General features: G+C 32.4%; 1 protein-coding gene across 4 annotated transcripts in view; it reads right to left on the bottom strand.

Annotated features, from left to right (window-relative positions):
• ANKRD12 (ankyrin repeat domain 12) overlaps positions 1–18,058 on the bottom strand; it is a 117,175-nt gene that overhangs the window by 53,768 nt on the left and 45,349 nt on the right. For 3 of the 4 annotated variants that reach the window (XM_057700189.1, XM_057700188.1, XM_057700190.1), the window contains exons 3-7: positions 17,853–18,000; positions 10,591–10,659; positions 6,253–6,399; positions 2,457–2,657; positions 954–1,096 (exon numbers count right to left, since the gene is read on the bottom strand). In XM_057700189.1, the coding sequence (XP_057556172.1) occupies positions 954–1,096; positions 2,457–2,657; positions 6,253–6,399; positions 10,591–10,659; positions 17,853–18,000 (708 nt within the window). The remainder of the gene's footprint in view (positions 1–953; positions 1,097–2,456; positions 2,658–6,252; positions 6,400–10,590; positions 10,660–17,852; positions 18,001–18,058) is intronic. The other variant, XM_057700191.1, reaches the window with a different exon arrangement.

The raw sequence follows: 18,058 nt of genomic DNA, 5'->3' as shown, positions 1-18,058 counted from the left end.
AATAACTAGTGACTGAAAATTTAAAAATCAAAATAGCTTACATCTTGTTAGAAATAAAGACATAACTACTAGAAGAAACACCTACAATAGCTGCTTTTGGCTGAAAGTACTGGGAAGTGCAGAGAGATGGAAAGGAACAGACAGTCATCTTTATAAGCTAAGTAATACTTCTCAACTTTCTAAACTATGTATAAGTATTCTTTGATAAAAGTTAAAATTAAGTGACATAGAAAAACTACTTATTCGAAAAACAAAATCCTGCTTTAGAACACATTGCTGATAGTACCCCAGGTTGATCTGCTCTGGCTGTATGCAGGTTACAGTAATGGGACTAAAACACACTTAAAACAAGCTTAATTACAACAAAAACTGGTTAGGCTTTGATGTCAACATGCCAGAGAATGAAAATGCAAATGGAATTTAAAATCCACCATGGTGCATAATACTACATCAAAACAAATTAAACATAATATTTAAAAATGCCATTAAATTTGCAAGCATACATAATGTTTGATTAAATCATCTTTATTATTATATACATAAGCATCTGAATAATAATGTCAGCTAAAATTGAGGAACAGGTGGTATATATAGAGGAGTCATTAAATATTAATAAGTCTTGAAAAAAGGCATCATGACAATGTAAAATTTTTATTACAAGTAAAATTTGCTTTAACCGCTACATCTAATTATCTGACAGTAGAATGGCCCTTTAAATAAAATTTTGCCAAGTTGGGTTTAATTATCAAATTAAATAGATTTTATGAAAAGATAATGCTAAATCCATGATAGCAATTAGAAGGTAGAAAAAAGAGAAAATAAAATATAGATGAGCTGATCAGGCAATGAGTCAAATATGACACTAGATCGTATGACTAAGAAGTGAATGAAATTACTCTGGGTTAAATTTATATTTTGAAGATGTATATTACTGCTCTTTCCGTCATACTCACATCTCTGTGCCCACTACTAGCAGAATCATGGAGTGGCGTGTCGTCATCTAATCCCTGTGTGTTAACATCTGCTCCAGCTGCTATAAGTATCTTAGCAACATCATAATATCCAACGTTGCAAGCTTCATGCAATGGTGTCCAACCTAAAGTTATAATATTAATTGAACATATGGTTCACTTCTACTAATTCAACACATATGCTTTTTATATACATAACCATGTGTGACATACTGATTCTAAGTGCACACAATACAGAACGAAAAAGGATTGGTGGACAGGCTACTGGAAATAAATACCTATGAAAGCCACTAATTTTACAGAAGATTCATCCACAATAATATTATTTCCATTGGGGCTAAATTATTTAACAAAAGTGTTAAACATTTAAGCTTATCCAATAACTTGCTATAATTATAATCATCTCAACTACGGAAAAAGGTCAAAAAGGCAAAATAAGCTTGTTAGGGTCTTTCAATATTAGAAGATATTGAATATAGTTCCTGTGCTGTACAGTACGTCCTTGTTGTTTATTTTATATATAGTAGTGTATATATGTTAATCCCAAACTCCTAATTTATCTCTTCCCCTTGACCCAAGGCTCTTTCATGTATTCTTGTTGGGAGTGTAAACTGATAACAGATTTTTTGGAGAGTCATTTGCCTGATTTTCAAAAAATTTGAAATATGCATCTCCTCTGATTTAGCAAGTTTCCCTTCCACTGAAATATTGTCCTTCCATAACTATACACAAATATATTTCTACAAGAGGGTTACTGAAGTATTGTCCATGGAATCTATACTATACAATATTATGCAGCTGTTGAAATGAATGAAGTAGAACCACCTATATGTACTGACAGAAATATCTGTAAGACACTAAGTAAAAAAGTGAGACTGCAGAACTATAGGCTGACACAGGTGGAGTGATTTTTCTTTTTTAAAAGCCCATATATAAATAAATGTTCATTTTATAAATGATTCTGAAAGTGCACAGAAAGGATAACCTCCGAATTGTTAACAACAGTTCTGTGGAAAAGAAAGAAACTAGGGGATTGGGAGGGTAGGGCACTGTAGTATGTGAAACTAAAGGGAATATCTAAATTGTTGCCTGCATACTTTTACTGTTTGAATTCTTTACACTAAGAATGTATTATGATATTTGAGTAATCAAAATAAAACAACACTGCCACTCTCTCACAGTCCTTGTGCTCAAGCCAATAAACGGTCTAAACATTATGTAACTGTAATTCATCTGGAACCTAAATTGGATAAAAAATTATATGGTAATATGCCAAATAAAATACAAGTTTAATATTTAAGAGTTTGAGTAATTACTGACATGGAATTGTAGCAGAGATCAGGGTTTTATATTAAAGTATATTTTTAGAAGTCTTTCATTTCAGAAAGAGGAACAAAGAATGTAGATTAAATTGTAACCAGAATCTGTTTAGATGGTAAAGTCAAAACTTTAGTTCCTGAGTATGTCTTTAATTACAAGTCTTACCTGCAAAATCTTTCACATTCACATTTGCCCCTAAACTTATTAATTCTTTGACTTGTTTTACATCTCCTCGAATAGCTGCCATGTGTAAAGGAGTTTCACCACGTTCATTTCTTTTATTAACTTTATCTTTTTGTCGAGATGAGGAACTGGGAGTTTTCTTTTGGGCTGGTGTTGTTTGCGATGGATGATTTGGTGTGGAATCTATAAGAAAGAGAAAAGTTAACAAAAGTTCTAGACTAAGTATTTTGTATATTCATTTAAAGGTTTTTATAGGTAACATGTTAATAACTTCCTGGAATAGGGGAGTCGTCTCACCAAACAATCTGAAACTTGACTTGGATGATAAACTAATAATTTGGCCCCATTACATGGAACAGATCTTCCTTTAGGGTTATCAAATATTGCATTAGCCAATTAAGAAAAAAATATTTTCTTCTGTCAACTCATATAATTGGTTTAAAATGATAATAAAGTATCAAGTATGCACCCTCAAAGTATTTGCTCAATGAATAATCTGATAAACCACAAAAAAATCATATTTTTAATGGCATGTTATCATATTATTTCAAGAACTAGGATGAAATGACATTGAAGGCCTCTGACTCGAACTACTGGAGTTCTACTCTGATATTAGGTGCAAAGTAAGGTCACAGATGATTTTAGTATGAAATGAAGCTTAAGATCTATAAGAAATAAAGACAGTCTAAAAAAGGCCTTTAAAAAGTGGACTGAGCGACTTCCTAGGTGGCACAGTGGTTAAGAATCTGCCTGCCAATGCAGGAGACAAGGGTTCAATCCCTGCCCCAAGAAGATACCACATGCCGCAGAGCAACTAAGCCCATGCGCCACAACGATGAGTAGCCCTGGGCTCCTCACAACTAGAGAAAGCCCTTGTGCAGCAACGAAGACCCAACACAGCCAAATAAATAAATAAATAAATAAATAAATAAATAAATAAATAAATATTTTTTAAAAAGTGGGCCGATAAAAGAGGGAAAAAAGTGCTTTGCTTTGATTCCCATCTTTTGATTTTTGTTGCAGTTTCTCTCTCAAAAACAAGAAAGTTAAACTGGATGATGCCCAAAGTCCTCTCCTTCTCATTTCACAATTGGGAAAAAAACAAAACAAAAAACTAGTTTCTTAACCAATTAAGGATTTGAGACATATGTACAAATGTTAATAATTCTGAAAATTTAAAACTATCTAAAAGAAACGACGGCTCTAAGAGAAAAAAGTCTATGGAAAAACATTTTCTAGCATCATATAATTTCCCTGCAAACTGACATGGTTAGAGCGCTAAAGTATTATCATTCTTTTCTTAATAAGAAAAAATTTTAAATTTACCTTTTGGATTTTAAAGTACATTGAGTTAGTAACAGTTTCCTATCTATGGATTTCTATTATATACTCCAGAAGAATATGAACCTTGTCTAACTCATTACCGTATCTCAACTGCTTAGAAGACTTCTTGGTACACAGTATACTCATACAATATTTGTTGAATGAATACATGGGTCTTATGATATTTATACTCAAATTATTTATTTAGAAAATTAGTGGTTGAACTTCTTAAAAACAAAAAGACATTTTTAAATTCAAACAACTCGCAAGGAATTACTTGATACAAAATTTTGTTAGTCATTCCAAAATAATATACACAGACAAAATAACAGTAGTACTATCCATAACAGCATCAGAATAAACAAAAACATGGCAAATGAATTATGTAATGGATACAACAATGAACCCTAAACTCCAAGTGTACCTATAAGCTGGCAAACAGGTTGATATTTCAAAAGCCTACCACTCTAGTACTACATATATTAATAAAGATGACTGATGTACCCTTAAATGAAAAAAACCAACTACAGAACAGTATTTTAGTATTAATCTTATTTATATTTAAAAACAAACAGCAATGAAATATATATGTCTGCATATTTATATCTAGAACATTTCTAGAAGATAAGAAACTGTTAATAGTGTTTGCCTCTCAAGCAGGGAGGTCACTGGAAATGAGAGAGGACTTCAGCTTTTTGCCTAATTGTATTAACTCTTGGGTTCACAGTATAAAAAAAAAACAGTTTTAAAAAATAAAAGACTTCCCATCTAACTATTAAATCCAACTCAAAGTCAACATTTCACAGAAACGTTTCAAGTTTAACACTGTAAACAACTTTAATTTGGCCACACTCTTTCCCAAGTTGTGGGTGGAAAGGCAGAAGAATAACCAAAACAAACATGTCCTACTTAAAAAAAGCAGAAAGCCCTAACATGTCTTTGTTAGTGAAAGATACACACTCAGGTTTTAATGGAAACTATGATATACAGAAACTCTAAGAATTTTATCAAGTTGTCCCATTTTTAAAAAAAAAAGCCAACACTCGAAAAGTTCACTATAAAAACCGTGTCCTTTTCAATGCATTTCAACAGGGTCTGTTATGTTACCCAAAATCTTATATAAAGACACTCTGAAGTCAGAGCCAAGAGAAAAAATTTTTTTTGGTCTAGAAAAGAGTGATTTACTTTCTTCTTATATTGGTCAATGAGAACTATACCACTTCAAATTTTTGTGTTGTTAGCTACCAGAATGCATAGCTAAATTCAATGCTCATGTTGTTTTGGTCATAACTACAGGCCATTGTTGTTTTGGTCATAACTATCTCAGCCCAGCTGTCTGGATTTTATCTGCCTTTTAAACCCCTTTCAGTAAGTTAGCAAGTAGGTTTGTTTGTTACTTCCTTGTTTACATCCCGCTGGTGAGCCATCTTTGATCATTTTGGAAGGCAATCTACTCAAATACAGACAAGTAACACAGCACCTTAACTGGAAGTGTGAAATGAAATATGAAATAAATTTGCACAGTATATGCAGATATTCTTCCTTTAAAAATAAATTTTAGCAGATCTTAAACAATAAAACATGAATTACACTCTTGCTTCTAAAAGTATCTGATAAGGGACTTCCCTGGTGACCCAGTGGGTAAGACTCCACACTCCCAATGCAGGTGGTCCAGGTTCGATCCCTAGTCGGGGAACTAGATCCCACAGCTAAACATCTCGTGTGTCACAACAAAGATCCCGCGTGCCACAACTAAGACCTGGCGCAGCATGCACGCATCTATGCATACATACATACATAAAAAATAAAAGTATGTGATAAAATTACCAGCTTACAGCAACATGCTAATGAACTGAAAAGTTAACTATAAACATAGAAGCAGCTTCACAGAAACTGGGGGTAAAAATTTCTGCAGTAAGGCGAAAGCACATACAGTTCTGCAACAGACTTCTCATGTCGACTGACCCAATTCTAAATTATATTTGACCCCAGAACAACTCGGGGATTGGGATACCCACCCACCCCACATCTGAAAACCCATGTGCAACTTACAGCTGGCCCTCCATATGCACGGTTCTACATCTGCAAATTCAACCAACCACGGACTTTGCAGTAGTACAGTATTTACTCTAGAAAAAAAATCTGAGTATATGTTGGACCCATGCAGTTCAAACCTGTGTTGTTCAAGAGTCAACTGTACTCATTTTAGTTGACGAATATTTAGTGAATGTCCACTAAGTGCAAAGACTCCTGCTTGTGTAAAGCTTTTCATCTAGTGGATGATACAGATGTAAACAATTGTCACACAAATAAATACAAAACTACTCACTAATAAGAAACTGATTAAATCCAAGAAAGGATAAACATTTGAAGTAGTTAAAAATAACTGTCAAGACAAAGCTACAGTGTGAGGAAAACTACGAACACACAAGAACTCAATGACGGTAAGTGTCACCTGGACTGTTGTCTCTTGCTGTCATCTGCATAAGAAGTGCCATCTGCTTTCTCTCTGAGAGTGGATAACCAAAAAGAATGCTAACTGGGGTGGACTTCTTATTTCCGGCTTCCTTTTTTGTTTTCTTCTTTTCTGGACCTTCTTTCTCTGGAATTATTAATAAATATGTGAGAATCTGAAATAAATGTAAGCATTCAAAAATAATACATAAGGAGACTTCTTAAAAAATAGATGATACATGTTTATGAGAAAGAAGGGTAACAAGAACTTGCAATAGGCAGACAAAAGGGCACTAGGCTTTTATTATATAAGCAATTTTCTCCTTGAATGCTTTGAAAAAAAGTCTTAATTGTATAATTTTCAGAAAATTAATAACAATTGGAAATTTAGTCCTAGTAAAATTTGTATTTTAATGATTTGTTCTATTAAATAACACTGCAAACATTCCTTAGTTTTATATCTTTGAAACTCTTTCATTCATTATAATTTTCTTCTATTATTGCTAAGCCTATATAGCAATGCTCCTTCATATTACCTCCCTAATTCCACCAATAATTTGTACAATCCTCTAAGGAGATGTTTAAGACAAAGCACATCACCAGAGTAATTACTGAAAAAAAACACCAAATCACTTTACTTTAGTCATAGGATAGCTGAACATCAAAGAGTATTAATCAAAGCTGAAACTGAGCAAATTAAAGCTTCTGTAAGTGTGGGGGAAGGGGCCGGGTGGAGTTAATAGAGATCTTGCAAAGATCCAAAAATGTCTAAGAAGTTTTCAAAGAGATTTGATCCAACATAAAGTCAGCTCTCAAATTTAGCTATTTGGCAAATCTCTGGCAATGGAGCCAACATTCTCACTAGGTGCCAGAAAATTCAGGTGGAAATGAATTCCGTAGGTCGAAGAAACACAGGTGTCTGTTCTTCCTTCCTTTAGGACTTTTCTGGGAATTAATTCAAGTGGCCCTGTGAGATGACCTGCCTATTAACTGTCTAGGCATCTATTTCTTGGGAAACCCTGTACCAATATCTGGGATTTACTGATTCAGGTTTGCAGTATAAAGAGGGGCTATAAAATTAAATAAATTAGTAAAACTTTTAAATAAATGTAAAACATAGCAAAAATGAGTAGAAGAAAAGGCTTAGTAGTCAATATTGTGTTTTTTCTCAGGCAGACATGGCCAGCAGCTAGACTACTCCAGGAGATAAGCATTTACTGATCTAGTAAGTTTCAAGAAACTAATAAGAGCTTGATATTAAATATTATTATATTATTATTTAAGGCATAAAAACTTTCAGTGCACCATTTAGTTAATCAGAATAAACTGGCATCCTAATAGCCTAGAAAAATTAGAGATCCTAATGTGTAAAACTCTGCTGCCCACAAATCACTCAAAATTCAATAGCTCCTAAGATGTCCATTTTGTTGATATTTGCAAAATTTTACATAACAAAAACAAAAAAATTTCAAGATTTTAAGTCATCCTTTATTAATAGTTCTAATATATTATTTTCTTATTTCTCATTTCATTATCATCCAATTAGTATAAAGCCAGTTTCAGCAGTGTTTCACCTAACTTACTAAATTTATTATAAAGCCCTAAACAGGTCTTTTGGAAAACTCTTTCTTTTCCTGAAACATATACTTTCTCCTAATAATGTTCTGTATGCTTTGGTTCTCAGATTTAATGAGGAACCACAATTGTTGTTTAAGTTTTCCATATGAATAACAAATCTTTAAAAATGAATGTACTTCTTGCCTAAAATTAAAATATTTAACAGTGTGAAATTTTTAAAGAAAGGGGAAAAGTTATTTTAAGGAAATTAAGTATAGTTTAGTAACTGGAAGAAGCAAAATAAAAAATACATAGTATCTATCCTTAAAATACTTCCTAAAATTTTGGAAAAAAAATTGTCTTTTATTTTCTCATTTGCAAAACTATTGATTTTGGTATTAACTGCATTTTAATACAATGTTTTAAGAAGAATATGCTCTAGGACTTCCCTGGAAGTCCAGTGGTTAGGACTCTGCGCTTCCACTGCAGTGGGGCATGGGTTGGATCCCTGGCCAAGGAACTAAGATCTTGCATGCCGCGCAGGCGCAGCCAAGAAATTAAAAAAAAAAAAAAAGTAAATGTGGTGAGATTTAGATTAAGATCAAAAGCAAAAATCAGTTGTGTTCCACTATACCTGCAATGACCTCCTAAAAAAAAGAAAAAAGAAAAAAAAAAGAATATGCTCTAAAGTGTTACATATACTCAGTTTACAGAAGAAAATGAGACACTTATGAATTCCTTATTAAAATTCCATGCTGCCAAATGAGCAAAGATATAATTATTACATTTTGGAAAAGAATAAAGAAATTGGATATATTCCAAATATTCAAGCAAAAATTCAAATTAGATACTAGCATTCAATATGAACTCTATTTTTTCTTTGAGTTACCTAAGCCATTTGCCTGAGTTCATGCTTTACATGACACAGGAAAATAAGGTAAGTGAACAGGAGCTGGCATAAGATAGCTAGATTAGAGATAACTATATACCATTTTTCAAAATCATAAATCTTAGAATAGTATTTCTCAAAGTGTGCTTTTTCAAGTTTAAAGCATTCAACAAAATTCTGACTATATGGGATCTATCCTGTGAAGAACTTGTTTCCTCTGACCTATCGTAAGTAAAAAATGATCATATACGATATATTAGAAAAAGGTACTTTTTCAAATTTTAGTATCTGAAATATGTGCTTATTTGTTTGACTAACAGATCAGAATTTTAAAATTTAAACACAGGAATACTGACACGTACTTATTCAGCACGATCTATACTAACAGACTTGAAATCCCACTCAGCCACCTCAATAGATTTTTAAAGAAAAATCTTGGTGATTTCACTTAAGACTAAAGAAAAACAGATATGGACTTTTCAACAACCCAATATTCTTTATTTCAAGGTTCAGAGGATCTTTAGAATTATAGAGATGTCTCAGTCTTATAATCCTGAAAATTAGTGCTTTCTTTCCAGGTCTTGTCAGAATAAACAGAAAGCTCCACATTGTCACAGCCAAATTAAGTATATTAAGGAGAAGAGACAAAATGGTTTTTCTTGGGTAACTAGTTCATAAGCCTATCAGTGTCTCAAAAACTAAATACGATATTTTCCCACAAAGCAGTCACTGTATAAAGAATCAAACAATGGGAGCTACAGTTCAAATACAGATGAACATAATTAAATCAATCACATTTAGAACTTGAATTCTGAGGGAAAACACTGCCAATTACTCTCTGGTTCTGACAGGTGGGTGCTTGTATCTTCTGATTTCCAGCAATGATCCTCAGACCATGAATAGCTTCATCACATACAGCTCTTTTAGGTGCACCTTAGCACTTAGGAGCCCCGTTTTAAAAAAGTACACCTAAGTCCACAGTAAGTGTAGCTCTGTTCAATTTAATGCTGACTGCAAACATGCCTCCCACCCCCAAATTTTGATAATTAAGTATTACTTGACAGCTCAATTAACAGCTTTCAGCATAATTTTAAGAATAATTATTTGGTTCTATACCAACCCCACAAATTCATAAAATGAATAAAGTATATCAGAAACAGAAATTTTATTTCTGTCTTTATACTTAAATGTCATATATGCTAAAAACTGGACACGCAGGGACTAAATAATATTTTACATTTAAAAAGTTCAAAGATAATAATGTAAGAACATTAAAAAGTAAAAAAAAAGATAATCAGAACACTTAACTAATTTAGTTTTCACATACTAGGGGGGATTCATTTGTTCTTTATTGACATTTCTTCAGGAAATCTGGTGTTTTAATCCAGTTTTAAATTCAACAGAGGCACCAAAGTCAATAGACTAAAGAGGTCAACTGAAAATTTTTAAATATGTTTTTGAAACAACACTGCATGCTTGAAGAGCAAGATGACACTGTATATCAAAATCACTACACATGGTATACGGCGTGAAGGGCGTACAGCTAAGAGACTAAGGACCCTGGGTACCTTCCCACAGGGGTCGCTGCACAGCACAGCTCCAAGGGGATGACTTTCACACTTTTCTACATGAATGGTGGCCCCAGGTTGCACTGCACACCTGAGTGGCCGTGTGCAGGAGTCCTGCCTGTAATGTTCACACAGAGCAGGTCTTAGATATGGTGCACTGGAGATCTCAAATGAAGACTGGAAAATGTTGTCACTCACACAGTTCACTTATTCAACCACAGATATCTATATACTGGCTTGAAAATCAGTTATTTAGAGTACAGTAATTAATTATAAACATGACAGAAACCACTGGCTAAACAGGAGCCCCTGATAATCTAATTACCTGAGTATGTCCTGTAAGAAGATATAAGTCTCTCCCCCCAATTTTCACTTGTATGTCCTGGATCTGAATCTACAGAATAAGAAGAGACAGGAGAAAAGAAAAAAGCATACGAAGGGAAATGCAGAATTCAACAAACCAACATTTTTCAAAAGACCACAACGATGTATCATTGTTTTTCCAACAGATTATTTTTAAGGTAAAGCCAAAAGTACATTTAAAACACAGGTTTGGCCAATACCTAACATTTCCATTTCTTTGATCTTAAAGTTGAGAAAGTCAACCATGTAGTTTGCAATAATAGTTATTACTGAGGCTGCTTATTAAAACATATCATCTCTGTTGAGGATATATTTTTTCAATCTCTGAATAATGATAAAAGAGGCAGTTCTCTATCACTTTTTCTGTTTAGAATTTGTCTTTAGAAAACTTGAACTTGCAACATTCTTTTTGTTCTATGAGTGCCAAAACTACTCAGAAGACAACAGAATATTTTGGACTACAGTATCATTCTAGACCACAGACCTTTCTATAAATGATCAACATTTCAAACAGTATGAATTATTACACTGACCCCTACTAACGACGTCTTAGAAAGAAAGGAGCCGAAATCAAAACAAAACTTATTAGCTAAGAATATGGAATGCTGCCTAACAACTCAATAAATAAGACAACTAAGAATATGGAGAACTGACTTTTGGCAGTATGGCCAGAGCAAATATTTTTACTTACAAACAATATGCTATTTTAACTCAATATAATACATATTCTGAGCTTCACATTTTCAATTTATTGCCTTATATTTTCCAGGATGATTATTATAGACATTATTCATGAGGTCAGTTAGGTGTAAGGAAACAAAAGTGTTGGGGAAAAAAAACCAATTTAGAGAATAAGTAACTCTTAAACACAGTACAGTATTTGAAAAATTTAAAGATAAGCCTAAAAGTTTAGTGATGAGAAACCTCAATTGAAAGGGAAATCATTAATAAAATAACATTTAGATCAATTCCACAGCAAGTGGGTAAATGGACTGAATTACAAGCCTTTTAATAAACACTTAAATTTCAAAATTTAACCCATTAAGTTAGGAACTAGAAGAATTCTATGAAGACTATTTGACATTTCATTTAAAGATAAGCAAAAAATTTTTAAAGGCCTGCACAGGTTGCAAAGCAAAGAAAAAGTGGCAACTAATAAGTTGCACCAACAAATCAAATTAAATGGATTATCGAAAGCAGATCATATTACTGTGACAGATGAAAGAATAGTGGATAAAATAAACTTTCAATTATATTTATTAATATAAGGAAGTAGTTTAATAGTTTCTCCAAAGCTTCCTTTGGAAGTAATTAATCTGTCCTGACTCCAACACCCTTTGGCTTTTACTCAAGTAAGTATGTTTATATTTGGGGCATTTGCATGGGTATTCTATAAAGATTTAATTAAGGACCCAGAATGAGAAGCTTCGATATCCTGTCCTTTTACTCAACCACTTCTTCCTTTGGCGCTATACTAAGACTAGACCACAATAAGACTATCGCTACCTATGAGGTTTTGTAAAACAATCAGTGCTAAGCAGAGCAATTCTCTCAAGATAAGCAATACTTGTATTTTAAAAGCCATCTTTTTTATTTTCAATTGAAGTTATAGTTGATTTACAATAATGTGTTGGTTTCAGGTATAGCAAAGTGATTCAGAGATATATATATTTCAGATTATTTTCCATTATATGTTATTACAAGATACTGAATATAGTTCCCTGTGCTATATAGTAAATCCTTGTTGCAAAAGCCATCTTTTTAAGTTAATATTCTGTTCTGGGTTGCAAGACAATAAGAAAAATATCAAGAATGATTTTAAAAGTTTGCACTATATGTTTGAAAATTTTTATAATAAAATACCAGGGGGAAGGGACAGGAGTAAATCTATAATAAATAATCTCCATGAAAATCACCAAAAGATGATATCCTTATTAAGCAAAGCACTAATTTCATCTGCTATTTTAACACAGTTACCAGAAAAATTACATTTTTTTCCTTTTTTTTTTAAAGTTCCCCTCTCCAAATTTGCTTGAGTCATTAAATAGGGTAAATCCTTTAATGGCATCCAAAGCCTCAGGAAAGCAGGCCTTCTACTGTTGGCTGGCAGAGATTTAGTTCAAAACATCTGAACATACTCTACAACTGCAAACATGGGCTTTGGGAATAGATCATACTGTGTTTCTTTACACTTTCTCTTATCACATTTATTTACATATTACTTACATATGCCACAAGAAAAAAAATCAGTAAGCAAATAAATAATGCCTATTAAAAAGAAATATTTTTTAAAAAGTAAAGAATGTTGTATTTTTTTTACTTATTTAAACATGCAAACTAAAATGAAGTACTACTGATTTATCCCTATAGATAATTAGATCTATCAAACCTAAAGAAGAACAAGTGCTGTGATGTTGTTATTTGAGATTAAAGAACATAAATATACTGCTGGCGGCTTTATAACTGTGTATAATTATTTTGAAGAAATGTCATAGAAATGTTTTACCTTTTAAACCCTGTAACCCTACTCCTGGGAATGAATAAGAAAAAAAATTCAGGGTATAATAAAAATACAATCTGCGAAGACTCTCTTATGCATTACTCATAACAAAATAAGTGCAAATTTAGTTTGCCGGCCAAGAAGAGACTCACTCATGGTAACTGTTCAGTACTTTCATGTTCAGAGACTGTCATGGCATCGCTTGGATGCCATTAGACTAGAAAAAGAAAATAAGTATGATTTTATGATGGATCATGTAGGAAAAAAGTTCACTTAGGCAGAAACATTAACTATTAAAGATAACAGCAGTTATCAACTGTTAATTACTGTCAAAAATTTTATATACAGTAATAGTATTATAAGGTGCCTGCTCAATATTCATTCTCCCCTTACTGGGAATACTCCAATTTTGATCAGGGTGACAATATGCCCAGCTCAAAAATATTCAACTTCTCAGACCCCTCTCCTTGCAACTAGGGGAACCGAACCAGTTGAGGTGCAGGCAGCAGTTTCTAGGGAGGTTGTTTCATGAGTAAAAAGGCAAAAGTCTCACTGGGAGAAAGATACTTTTGTCTTTGGTCCTTCTTCTCCTACCTTCTGCCCAGGAAGGATATCCTGTGACTATAAGGCAAAATGCTTAAGGACAAAGCCTATGTATGAGTTAAGGGTGGTAGAGCAGAAAGATGAAAAGAGCCCAGTCCCTGACGGTGTTACTGAACTGCTGTAACAGCTCTGGAATGCCTATGCCTGGTCTTACTGCATTAGATGAAAAAATCTCTATCTATTTAAGCCAGCGTTAGTTTTCTGTTTTAATTAATGTATTGCAAACTGATTTTACACAATATGTCACTTAGAGGTCACAATTTTCTGAAGTTGGTATTATATACACTTTTACAGATAAGAAAATTGGGACTTATAGGGAACTCAACTAATTTGGCCAGGGCTAGTAGGGGCTGAGCTAGGACTCCATACTGGCCTGTCAGATTCCACAGCCTCTGCTAATAAACACTATGCTATGATTTCCCTCTGTTATAACTGCAATAACTTATCCAGTCAGGATGCCAGACTAGGAAAGACTGAAGTAAAAGCTAAAAATAGGTAACGAAGCAAGCTGATGCAGTAGCTGTAAGAAATAATTTGTCTTCTAGATAAGAAGTAGTTGCTTCCACAAGTTCAATGAGTCGTATATACATTTCGTGAGACAAAATTTATAAGAATTCTCTAACAGGAGCAAACAATGTGGGATAGATACTGGAATCATATAAGATTTTATCTGTCTAGTCAAGCAATTACTTTTCTAGAAAGTGCTCTTTTAACAAGTTAATAAATATTGAATAATTGAGAATTTGGAAAGTTTAAGACACACTAGGGTATCTCAAAATGAAGACTAGGAATGACTCATCCGGCTGATGGCATTATTGCTGATTTTAAGGACCAATGAACCTTACTTGGACAATATGAATGTCTTTAAAAAAAATGATTGTGTTTTATAAAAATAATGTATGTTTATTATTTAAAAATGCAAGGCATATAAAAAGAATACAAAGAAGAAAGTAATAAATCATCCCAAATCCTAGAAACAAAATGTTAACATCTTATGAGCATCATGCAAAGCATCCTTCTAAGTGCATATGAAGATAGAGGAACTAGTAGGGAGAGAAAGAGAAATCAATTTCCATAAGAATAAGAAAATATCATACATATGTGCTACCTTTAAATCTGCAAGATTAATTTTAGTTTAATCCAACATAAAAAGAGAAGAAACTAAAGGAATTGCTCTTCTCTACAAGAGATATCATATACTAAAAGATAAACACATATATAAACATATAGGTAAAATTTTAAAGGAAAGATTAAAAGTTTTAAGTAATAATTTTTAAAAAGCATTATTTCAGTTTTAGACAATTTCAGTTAATCTCTTGCTATAAGAGATGATGAGCTGAGCAGCACCCTTAGCATTTTCTCCTTATTCCCCACTCCTTGTTCATTTTTCACTAAGTCAGGGCTTACAATATTTACATTTTTGTTCAGGACCCTAAAACCCACTAGGTTTAGGCTTAGTTCTACAATGAAACAGTCTTTATACTTAAACAACTTAATCTTTCTGTATTTGTGTTAATGTATGTCCTGTGTGCATATATATACAAATATAAAGAATATGACACAATACAATTAAACAGTACATATTATTTCATAACCTATTTTTTCACTTTGTATACTATGAACATCTTTCCATACAGTTTATTCTTCTACAAATGTTATTTTTAAGGGTAAAAGATCATATTTCTTCTTTGGATTTACCATAATTTAACAAATCCTATATTACTTGACATTTTTCCTGTCTTTTTCTTTTTTCTATTACAAAGAAAACTGAGAGAAATATACTTGAAGATAATTTTTACTCTCATCAATAATTATTTATATAGAATAAATGCCAAAAGAAAGAATAAGTCAAATGTTAACAAACTTTTAGTTTTTAACATATGTTGTTATATCTACTTCAACAAGGTAGTTCTACAATTTAGACAAAGTAAAGCAAGTTCCCATTTTGAAGCAGTGACCAGTTTGTATGATTTAAGTCAATGACAATTTTGTCAATTGTTATACTCCATTTCTGAGTACTATTAATACATTTCATATATTTCTTTGCCAACTATAATTCTGTTGTTCTGAACTACGTGCTTGTATCTTTGTCCATTCTCCCATTTCTGTGTTTTTTCTCTTCATAGAAGAGAACTTTAATCACTAATTATATTAAGATAAGGGTTGTCATATATGTTATAAATATTTCTCCCTCCTATACATTATTCTGTATAGCTTCAGCTAATGATTTAAAATATTAGAGAGATCAATGTCAAATATGGGGTTTGGTGCTATAGTTATCTTTTATATGGAATATATCAGTTAACGGTACCCTGGACTTTTTAAAATTATGAAAATAAGACAGCTTAATTATAAATAAGACATTTTGCCTTGGACCTGGGGAAATTCTTCTTAATGCTTTGGATGTGTGTGTGTGTGCAAAACTAAAGCCATCATCTGTTATTTACTAAAATTTATAAATTCACTACCAAAAATATAGATATACATGTTTAAATCAATCAAAACCTCATTTAATGTCAGCAAGTAAGCTTTTCAAAAAAATAAATAAATAAATAAGAGTTTGTTTTATGAAACAGTCAGAGTTGCAACGTCCTACTACATACAAATAGCAGAAAGACTGTAGCGGGGGAAACGCATATAATCCAATCAGTAAAATACAAATTAGACTATGTTTATTCAGTGCCTAAAGTTCATGTCTTCCTAAACCCTTCTCCCTTATTTTATGCTAACAAAAGACAACCCTCATGATCTAATAACAAAGGCTCTCATGGGAAGTATATTATTTTAAAAACTTACATATTTCTAAAAACATTTTAACATTCTTTGAATTTTTCTAAGTCCCTTCTTCAAACTACTAACAGGAATATCACTGTCACTGGAAAACAAAACCTGGTTAATGTAAGTACTTTAACAATGAGTAGCAAAAGGACTTCCAAGGAGAAAGTATGAGAGAAGTTAAATCTTGTATAGCTGAAGGCACATAAGCACCTTCTTCTCAGCTAAGTGACCTAGTAATACTTTGAGAACAATGCTTAAAAATAAGGAGAGTCAAGCTTCAAAAAACAAAAAAAACAAGATTCTGAACCTCTAGAAGAAGCCAGTGTAACTTAAAATGAACAAAGCGCATAATTTCTTAATCACTCAAAAAAGAACAATTTTCAAGGTTTAAAAATGTCGTAAGTGTTTAAGAAAAATTTTTAGTTCAAGCTAAGAGAAATGGCCATATATGCAAAAGGAAACCTACTTACTAAAAGTGTATACTAAAATTAAGTGTTTTCTAAAGCTGTATTAGCAAAAGGCATTTCAGAAGTCTTTAGGGTTTTTCACAGATTCTGGAGTCAAGGTCATTCCCACACTGATGATTAAGATGGCTAGAAAGATAAAAGTAGGATATGATCTCTGTACATAAATTTAGAATGTAGCACTGATTTTTCATGAAACTAAAACATTCTTAAGAACAGTTCATTACTAATACTTCATTCAGGGGATAAAACAGTTATGATAAACACATACAAACATTCAAGTTTATATTAGTTTCAAGAAATGATTAGTTAGTTCAGGGCTAAAATTCAACCTAGTAATTTATTAGATAGTGGTAATAAGGTATAATCTATTATGAATAACTGTGACTGATTGATGTCATGTATCATTCCTGATATAGTAAGAGTTTTAAGAAAAAAGCACTATGAATTAGGCTTAGGAAGCCTCAGTAATTTTCTTCTATTTTTGGAAGGGACATATTTCTGATTCATTTCTGAATCTAAAACACCTAAACTTTTCTTTGGTGGGTTCAAAAATTTGTTCACAAAAACTCAACAACTTTTTCTCAAATCTACCATATCAATGCTCCATATAACTGGGTAAATTTTTATCACTGAAATGCTCCTCAAGAAATTAAGTTCTTAATAAACATTGAGACTAAGAAAAAAAGCAAACTGTTTTTTTATCTATGATAGAAATCAAATCTGGGTGAGGAATAAATAAATTTCTGCCCCAATAATAAACTTGAAATTCTGAAATACAAATATTTCTCTATAAAATGCAGTGCACAAGGAATGATAAAGAAAATCATAGTAAAAAAAAGAATTAGGATTTTACCAGAAAACAACAAACTTTCCTACCTGTGTCTGAATCTCGTTCTTCATTTCTTGATGGGCTGATGGTAAAAGGAAGTTTGCGTTTCATGGATGATTTCTCTTTCATCTCCTTGCCCACATCACTGCGATCAATTTTTGGAGCTTTGCTATAGGATGCAATCTTGTCTTTACTCTATTAAAAAATTAAGTATGAATAAAGTTATAACAATATTAGCTGAGCAATACAGTAT

This window comes from Hippopotamus amphibius, chromosome 11 (assembly GCF_030028045.1).
Source record: "Hippopotamus amphibius kiboko isolate mHipAmp2 chromosome 11, mHipAmp2.hap2, whole genome shotgun sequence".
In the NCBI taxonomy this organism is placed as follows: Eukaryota; Metazoa; Chordata; class Mammalia; order Artiodactyla; family Hippopotamidae; genus Hippopotamus; species Hippopotamus amphibius.
Note: the sequence above shows the minus strand (reverse complement) of the source record. Positions and strands in the feature narration are given on the sequence as shown.